At 38.5% G+C, this 9,918-nt stretch overlaps 1 protein-coding gene across 2 annotated transcripts in view; it reads left to right on the plus strand.

Annotated features, from left to right (window-relative positions):
* The window catches only part of LOC127629619 (teneurin-4-like), a 410,961-nt gene extending 402,461 nt beyond the window's left edge, over positions 1–8,500 (plus strand). For both annotated transcript variants that reach the window (XM_052106743.1, XM_052106742.1), the window contains one exon: positions 5,615–8,500. In XM_052106743.1, the coding sequence (XP_051962703.1) occupies positions 5,615–6,373 (759 nt within the window). In that variant the 3' untranslated portion in view covers positions 6,374–8,500. The remainder of the gene's footprint in view (positions 1–5,614) is intronic.
* The last annotated feature ends 1,418 nt before the right edge of the window (positions 8,501–9,918 follow it).

Below are 9,918 nucleotides of genomic sequence, written 5' to 3' on the forward strand. Positions count from 1 at the left end.
AATCTGTCCAGCACTGTCAGTTATTACTTATTAGCCAGCATGCAAGGAGCCTAGCTAATAAGGAGAGCTAAGTTATTGTTAGAATACAGCTGGATTTTTGAGGTCAGCACGCTGTATATAGCTGGTAGTAGTCAATATCGATGCACGCGCATGGGAAACACTGGCAGCAGCGCATTATGAAAGACTTCGTCTTAGGTTTAACAACCTATGAAACTAATAATGAACAATATGAAACTAAAACGACATAAGCTTAATTTAAAATGGCTTAGGAACTATCTATTTAGAGGTGGATAAACGCAATTTAGAGGTGGATAAACCCACTTTGGAGGTGGGTAAACGCTATTTCCGAATTTTGGGAGGTGCGTAAACGGTGTTTACGTGCGTTTAGCCTCCACTACATCCCTGCTCCTCTAGGATCCTCACAAGTGTATCACTTGGCCTCTTTCAAAGATGGTCTCAAAAGACAAACCTAAATCAGTTCCATTTCTTGAATTTTACATTTCAAATGTATTTTTTTTACGAGACATTAAAACAACTTTTGAATGTTTACTCTAAAACTGCTTATAAAGCAGTTCAATGGAAAGGAGGAGGTGAGAACCGGCCTGGCGATATAAACAATATTTTAATGATTAACTTAAACAAAAGACAAACACACACACGACGGAAATGTCCGTAAACGATCTCTCTCTTGTCGCACCACCGTCCGCAATCGGCCTTTATCCCTCTCAGAGGCTTAATTAGCCTGATAAGGGACCGGGTGTGTATAATCTCGACCCGGCCCCGCCCTCCGCCCTGTCACACTGCTTTGCTGTGAAAGTAAATCCAAAAAGATCAGTCTGTACCCCAGTCTTTTGCATAGTCATGCCTACCAAGTTACCAATGACCCCGCAAGTAGCCAATTTTCCCCTTTTATTGGGGGGTAGTAAACAATTCTAATTGCCAACCAATTTGCTTTTTAACAATGTAATTGTGGGGTCATGTATGGGCTTTTAAGCAGCAACATTAAAAATATATATATATACTTATGGTCTTGCAGCTGTACTGCTGCTCTTTGGAAGGTCTGAAGTGGGTTGTTTTTTTTTCAATGCCCATGTTTCATTAACAAGAACTGCAGTACAGAGTATGTAAGGGCATAATGTGGAAATAGCCATTCATTACTTTTAGATTTCTCTCCTCCAATTTTGTCTCTATAAGAGAGTCCCTGCTAGCCACAAAATAACAACTGAATAAGAGCTGCTCAGGTGAATCTCACAAAGAAAATGAGGCATGGTAATTCATGGATTGGTCATATTTCAGACCAAAATCAAAAGAAAAATATAAATAATTTTTGCATAAAGACAATTAAGCCTGGTTTTAGGATACCACTGGAAAAGGTTGTTTGTATTGTGAAATTATTTTCTTGACAATTAAAAAAATGTCCCGCAATTCCCATTTATTTAATGCATTCAGTTGTTTTACGTTTGAGTTATTTTTTTTAGCACTATTCTAAATGAGGATTGTCATTCGATAACAGAAGATAGGTTATGGAAATCATTCCATCCGGATACAATTATTTATTTATTTAGTTTGTGAAATAAGCAATATGCAGTATTTACAATGTAAATAAATGTTTTTCTTTTTTTTTCACATAACGTAAATGACAATCTTAATTGTCATGAAAATAATGTCACTATGCACAAATAGTCCTAAAAATAGGCTTTTTTTTTTTTTTTTTAAAAAGGCTTCCATTTTGTAAAATATAATATATTATTTCTTTTTGTTTGATTTTGGGGTGATATTTGGCCTGTTGGTCTTTTCTGCTGTCCAAATAGCCATCACTTCCTAATTAAATTGTAGGATCTTTGAAGTAGAATTCCTCTGCTTACTCTTAAATTGAACGGGATGGATTCTGTGCATTGGAAATTTCCAGAACTTAATAGCTGGAAAGTGAATGCAGACTTTTAATCAGTCTCATTCTCCTTGCTGTTTAGCCTCCCAGGGTCTTTAAGACCTGTAAGAAATTATGCAAATGAGCCTGCTGATGATTCATTGGAGGTCCTCAGATTGATCCTTGCACTGATAGGCCTGCATGCTGGCTGACCAACCAGCGCTATTTGAATGATGTATTCCTTTTTTTTTTTTTTTTTTTTTTTTTTGGTCAAGAATGTCTAATGTTCAGAGCATACACCGCTCCTACCAGTCGTTTATCTCTCTGTGCCCTCTGAATTGTGACTCATATTAGAAGCCTAGCAGGAGTTTCCTTTTCTACAAGAGAGGCCAAAGTCCAGTCACATGGTCTGTTGTAGAGGGTTAGCCCAAAGTGAGATAGAGGCAAAGCGAGGAATGGGGGGAAAGTATGTTGAGGAAGTCATATCAGATAACTAAAAGACTATGTTGCACTGCCAAAGCTTCAGCTGGACTTTGTGTTTCTCCATCTCCCTGGAGTCTGCCACCCAGCAAAAGCTATTTCTATGACTATTAAAATCCATCTGCTCCCCTCGCATTGTCCTTTCCTGGATATCTAAATCTTTAATTTTCTCTGGGTGAGGATCTCTTGCCAAGTCACATTAAAGGACAGTGTCACTCATCACTACAGTACTGATGGCCAAAAGAGTTGATGCATTATGTATCATGAACTAACAATGAACAGTATATGTTTTACAGCATTTATTAATCTCTGTAAATGCTAGTTAATAAAAATACAGTTGTTCATTATTAGTTCATGTTTGTTCATAGTGCATTAACATACAACTTTTGATTTAAAAAAAAGATGTATTACTATATGTTGAAATTAACATTAACTAAGATTAATAAATGCTGAAAAAGGATTGTTCATTGTTAGTTCACGTTAACGTATGTTGTTAACTAATGTTAACTAAATGGATCCTTATTGTATAATGTTACCAGTTTGTCTTAAAATATAACTTGTTCCACTTCTGAAACAACTTTCCTTTTTGTCTGAAATCACATGCAAGAGATTGGTTAATGTTAACCTATAGTCAAATAGTTACCCAGGCATTATTTTAGACTACTGTTGAAGGTAATTAAAAATGTTTTGCCAATAGCTAACATAGTAATTTAAAGGGATAGTTCAGCCAAATATTTAAATTCAGTCATTGTTTACTCACCCCATTTAATAAAGGTTACAACAATAATAACAATATATTTTAAAAACAAGTGTTACTGTCTTTTTTAATATCCTGTTTGGAAGGAAAATGGGTTGCAAATGGTATTTTATCTTGAGTTTAAACTATAATGAAATACGTACTTCCATTTTTAATACAATTAATGGCAGTTTAGGCTTCAGTCCAGAAATCTGTGATAAATCTTAGCTCATACAGCAGCTATGGTTGTGGGTTGAACGAAAAATATATAAATATATATATATATATATATATATATATATATATATATATATATATATATATATATATATATATATACCATCTACCATTAGGAGTACCATGCACATTCACACCTGAACATAAAATAGATGCTATTATACTACATACAAGGAAACATGAAATGTATGTTGTGTTAATGAAGCAGCACTATTCTTGATTGAGGGGAAAGTTGAGCAGCTGAACATGCAGGCAGAATGGGTTTCCAGCTGAGATTGCCCATCCTGTACAAGCCATCAGGAAATGCCCAGGAAATAGCAGCAGAGGAGGCAGGTGGTGCAATGATTACCACTTCTGGAAGAAATCATATTATTTATGTGAAATTGACATATTGCCATTTGCCGAGATTAAACATGCCATATTATTGCCACAATTCAATACAATTTTTGTTTTTCTTTTTTCAAGCTTAAAAAGTAAATACACTATATTAGTGTGGAGCGGAGGGGGGACGGGGCGCCCCCGGTCCCCAATTGGCCTGATGAGGCGCGCGAGGGATAAAGGCGGCCGGTGACGATGGTTCAAGAGAGAGAGGAGAGAGAGAAAAAGCTCACTCACCGGTTCTCTGATGTACCGTCGCGTGGTCCTCGAACACTCCTCCACACTCAGGCGGACGACAGCCGCTCCAACCCCGGGCGAACCGGAGTCAAACCTTCGACCCCCAGCGGGCAGAATGCCCCTCCGCTTTTCTGGCAGCAAATGGGGACACTCTTCCACCCCTGGCAGCAGCCCTACCGCTCTGGGCGGTCAAGGAGTTTCTTCCCTCCTCCCCTCGCGGACGGCGGTCTCCCTCGACCCCTCCGTGTCTCTGGGGACGGCAGGGCACTCCTCCGCCCCCGGCAACGGCTCCCTCGCTCCAGGCGGTTGGGGTATCCAGTCCCCATTTGCCCTGCGGACGGCGGCCGTTCCCCGCATCCTGGCGGTCGGTCTACTCCGTCACCCGGCAGATGGCAGCGGCGCTCCCCTGGGTGGACGGCAGTGTCGAGGACTCTGCAATGGGCATCCCTCCTCCTTCCCGGGCTTTCGGCACCAATGTAACACAGTTAAAGGATGGGCAAGGAGGAGGAGGCAAGAACCGGCTTGTCAATATAAATAATATTTAATGAAATTCAAAACCAAAAGCACAAACATAAACACACACATGACGGACATGCCCGTAATTCTCTCTCTCTCTCGAACCATCGTCACCGGCCGCCTTTATCCCTTGCGCAATATTCCGACCTGGCCCCGCCCCCCTCCGCTCCACAATTAGATATTCAAGGTATTAAAAGTTAGATAATGTTACTGAAAAATTAGACAAAAATACTGATTCATTAAATTATATTATTTTTTTGCATTGATTTGAGTGTAAAATCCTAAATAAAATAATAAAAAGAAAATCATGGAAATTTCTATAGGGAATATAAAGGTTTCTGGTTTTGATCTAAAATATTTAATTAGATATTTAATCTGCTAGATACTGAAAGTATTTAATATGTAATTCATATCAAACCCATAGTCTACAATTCTTGAACTATTGACTAAAACTACAGAAAATAAGTTTTAACTAAATTAACATTACTTCAGTGCATTACTGCATGATAATAAAGCAAAAAAGTAAAAGAAAAAAAGTGCTAAAAACCGACTCAACGTTTCTCTTAAATAGACTTTTTGAAATTAACAGTAGAATTCAGAATTATCTTTACCTAACCTGTATTAATTCCTGAGCTTCAGATGTGTGTGTTTTTCATTTGTGTCCAGAATGGGAAGGGATTTAGGGAAGTAAAAGAGCTTTTGCTTTTATTGGCTTTTTCTCTCGTCTGACAGCTTGTCGGCCAGATACATTGTAGCTTCTTTAATTGTACCATCTCCTGTCGGATATGCGAAATGCATACAGTCTGACCAGAAGCAGGAATAAAACGTATTCCCTCCAGGGATGAACAACAATCAGAATGGGGATAACAAAATCAGAGACAGGGAAACTATACAACCCCCCAAATTCATACTCTGATAATAAATATAATTATATAATCACTATATTCTCTAAGAAAACATCTGTAAACATCTGTATCCTTTAATCATGCATGACTGGAAAGGTCATGGAAAGTCATTGGTCGAAATGTTTTTTAATCCTGCAGTAATTACTGACAGAATGTTCAATATTGCATTTCCAGAACAACAAATTTATCAAAGACATTTTCAAAAAGCAAATGAAATTGAAGCTGGTCACTCACACTGTTTTGTTTGTATTCTTGCAGTCTGTGCTAGGGGTACAGTGTGAAGTCCAGAGGCAGCTGAAGTCTTTCGTCTGGTTGGAGCGATTTGGCCAGATCTACACAGCGAGTGATTCCGGGTGCCCTCAGACCCCTCTCCATACACTCTTTGCCACAGTGGGCTCGCTTTTCAGCAAGGGCGTGAAAGTAGCAATTCGGGAGGGCCATGTGACTGCTGATATCATCAGTGTGGCCAGTGAGGATGGGCGGCGAATAGCAGCGGTGCTCGACAAGGCCATGTACTTACAGGAACTACACTTCACCATTGTAGGCTTGGACACACACTACTTTGTAAAATCGGGATCAGTAGAAGGCGAACTAGCGCTGCTAGGCATGACAGTGGGCCAGCACACACTGGAGACAGGTGTGAACGTTACAGTCACTCAAGTCAACACAGTGATTGCTGGCCGTACGCGACGCATCACCGACATCCAAATGCAGTATGGTACATTGAGTCTCAACGTTCGCTATGGTAGCAGTCTAGACGAAGAAAAGGTCCGTGTGTTGGAGCTTGCACGCCAGCGGGCCATTTTGACAGCCTGGGCTCTTGAACGTCACAGAATAAGGCGAGGCGAAGAGGGATCTCGAGCTTGGACGGACGGGGAGAGGCAGCAGCTTCTGAAATCCGGACTTGTGCAAGGCTATGAGGGCTTCTACATAGTGTCGGTCGATCAGTTCCCTGAATTAGCTGACAATGTAAACAACATCCACTTCCTGCGACAAACTGAGATGGGCCGCAGGTGACATGAAAGCGAATAACGCGCGCTCTGACTTATCATCCAGAACTTCTTGCCAAAGACAAGTTGAATTTGTGACCATATTGTTTTACTTTATTTTTTACATATGTTGACTGTGCCAGACTTATTTTTTCGACAGTAGAGTGCCCTTCTCCTTTTTTAGAAATTCTTAAACACTGCTGCTAAAGGGTGGCATATGGCAGTGTTGTTGGTTTATACAGCTCTGCCTGTCTGTTTGTGGGTTTTGCTCAAAGGAATATAGGAAGAAGGCTAATAACGCATTATGCTCGCTGGCTCAGCCTGCCGCCAGATGAGCAGATTGTTATTCACAAGTTTCACTCCACTCTGCCTTTTCCCACGCTTCAGCCAAGAAGAGACCTCTTTAATCGCTTCTTTTTTATACTTGAAAGCCCACCGGCTGTGTCATACTTAAACATGGGCATTGGTGTTTGCCATCCATTGCTACTAGTTCAGGCTCTTAACTGAACCCATCTCATGTTCAAAACTTGTTATTGTGTCTTTTAATATTTTGGAACTGATTGCCTTGCTAGTCACATACATTTTTTTTTCTGTTTTTAACCAAATGGCTTAAAAACATATAGAAAGAGAAAGAATGGGATGTGTGAAGTATGCATACATTTAAAATAAAAAATATTGGCAGATTTTTTTTTTTTACATATGCAATACGTAGCTAGTTGTAAAAAAATAAATTGTACTGAAAGAAATTATGGGAGCTTTTTCCTAAAACCTAGTGAGCTGCCTACCTAGATAGAATTTTAAGGTATCATTGACATGCTCTGATGTGGGGTTTCCAGCTGTTCCACATTAGCCGGAACATCCCGTATTTGGCTGAAATTAAGACATATTGTCTCGCATTTTAGTGGCTCATGGTCAGATGGTGAAATTACAGAATTTTTTTTTTTGCTGTTTAGAGTATCAAGACATTAGTTTATCAACATGCTAACATCAAACTTTATGATGCCTATGATGGCAGTACACAGCAAGGAAGTTCACTAGGTTTTGGAACAGACCTATTGAGTCTAGATTTCAGAGGTTTTTAAATCAAATAGTTTGAGATCAACATTACTTTTATGTTATAGTAACATTCACAAAAAACAGTTGTGAATGATTTTCCCTTTTAATACTGATTGTTGTACTAAAAAAATACATATGGAATAAAGGTCAGTTAATTCAATTTATTTGTTTGTATGGTTAAAACATATGGTTGCATATGGACCATTCGTAAGAATGACAGTATTTATTTTAGTGCTGTGTTTTTAAGAGGATCATACATCCTCGTGTTTTGTCAGTGAAATAAACGCTTCAAGCGCAAAACGGCATGAATGCTTAAAAAAAGAGAAGAACGTTACTACATGCACTCAGACTGCAATTTATTTAGGAAATATTCCGAGTGCTGTAAACACTGCACATTGTGGTAAGGACAGTTGACAACCTATGTGAATAGCCTTTGCTCTGAGTTCTGCCTTTGGATCAGCATCGTGAGTGCTCTGAATCTGAAAAACAAGACTGTTCAAAGTCTGCAGGATGCATGAGATGTATTAAGGCCTTGAGGTGAGCTGGTTAGATGTTGATATGAATGTCAACCCACCTGGTAACCCACCATCTGGTTATGTCTGGTTATGAGCTTCAAAGAGCATTCTGTGAAATCTATTTCTGGTTGGATGGTATTAATATAATGGAAATTATGTTACATTGGGGCTCCATGTTAAGTATTTGGTATATGAATCTATACCTGCTGCCACTCTTGGGGAAATCGCTTAGGAATGGTCACCATGATGAATTGATCAAGTGTTTCAAGCTGTATAATATTGTCAAGGAATTTTGTATTTATTTTTACAGTCATTGAATGAAGTGACATTATGAGTCTGACAGTAATGCTGTATTTAAAAAGAACAACATTGAATGAAGGAAGAAATGCAATTTGGTAAATTGCACTGGAACTGCATTATAAGGCTTATGTTTTCTTATGTTTTAGATTAATTTCGAAATTTCTGTTTGTTCTCAACACTGTGTTTCTGAATGTAAATAAGATGAGAAGAAATGGGCTGTAAATAAAATGCAAATGTAGATACCTTTTAAGAGCTACAGCAGTGAATCTGTGTAGTCTTTAGTTGAAGACGAAAAATAAAGAATATTTTGTGTTTTCATTTATTTCACGTCATTGTGGTTTGAATTACATTTTGTTTGACTTCACATACCACCAACGATATAAATTATTACTATGATGCCTGTGATTCTTTGTGATTCTGTAATTCTCATGGATTACCCAGAGTTGCTTTAAATGAGAGCTCCAGGAGGAGGGATTTTGAATGCATGCATGCACACATTTATTGCAAGCCCAAATATCAACAGGCATCACTCAATTTCATGTCAATTTACTTCTAAAGTGGAACTTTAAATGAATGCCTTTAATGTGGAATTTGACATTAAGTGGATGTGGCATCTAATTGTAAATTGTGTAATGAGGTGTATACAATTTTCTGAAGTTTTGCACAGATGACTGAAATATTCATACACAGAGATGAAGGAAGTGTGAGGGGTAGGGGTGCAGGATAGACTCCCAAAAGCAAAGTGTGCACCATTTTTAGAAACATACATTAACAGACCTTACAACTAGAGCAGTTTATAAAGCAATGCATGTATAAATACAATAATGTTTAGAACCTTATTTGTTAAACCAATACATTTCTAGCAAATAAATGACAATACCAAAAGAAGCATCAATATGCCTTGATATCTGACATATACTTACCCTTATATAGACTCCATACCCAACACATAATACTAATTTCTAGAGCCTTTTAGGTATTTGTAAATACACTGCCATGCCAGAAAAACAAAAGCAGATAATTAAGAGCCTATGATTGGATCATTATTACAGTGATTTAGTGTTTCAGCTGTCAACAATTCTTTTAATCCTAACTGCAGTGTGAAGCTTCTCATTTCTTAAACAACCATGTCAGAAGACATATCCCGGGGTTTTGGAAAAGACGTTACTTTGTGTCAGAAGCGACAAATTATTGGCCTGCATCAAGCAAAGAAAACAACTAAATAGACTGCTGAAATCACTGGAATTGGGTTAAGAACTGGCCAATGCATTATTAAAACCTAGAAGGATAGTGGTGAACTGTCAAGACTTTGCAGAAGAAATGTGGTCAGAAAAAAATCTTGAATGATCGTGATCGGAGATCATTAAAGGCTTGGTGAAGTGTCACATCATAAAAAATTGACAGTACAAATCACGGCTATGTTTAATAGAGAAAGGAAGAGCATTTCCACATGCACAATGCAATGAGAACTTACAGGATTGGGACTAAACAGCTGTGTATTGTTAGTGATGCTATTCAGAAAAAACTACTTCAATTTGCTAGGGAGCATAAAGATTGGACTGTTGAGCAATGGAAAAAGGTAATGTGGTCTGTTGTGTCCAAAGCGATGGGCACGTCAGGCTAAGAAGGGAAGCGCATGAAGCGATGCACCTGTCATAAATAGTGCCCACTGTACAAGTCTCTGGGGGCAGTGTTATGATCT

Source organism: Xyrauchen texanus, chromosome 36 (genome assembly GCF_025860055.1).
Source record: "Xyrauchen texanus isolate HMW12.3.18 chromosome 36, RBS_HiC_50CHRs, whole genome shotgun sequence".
NCBI classification, from domain to species: domain Eukaryota; kingdom Metazoa; phylum Chordata; class Actinopteri; order Cypriniformes; family Catostomidae; genus Xyrauchen; species Xyrauchen texanus.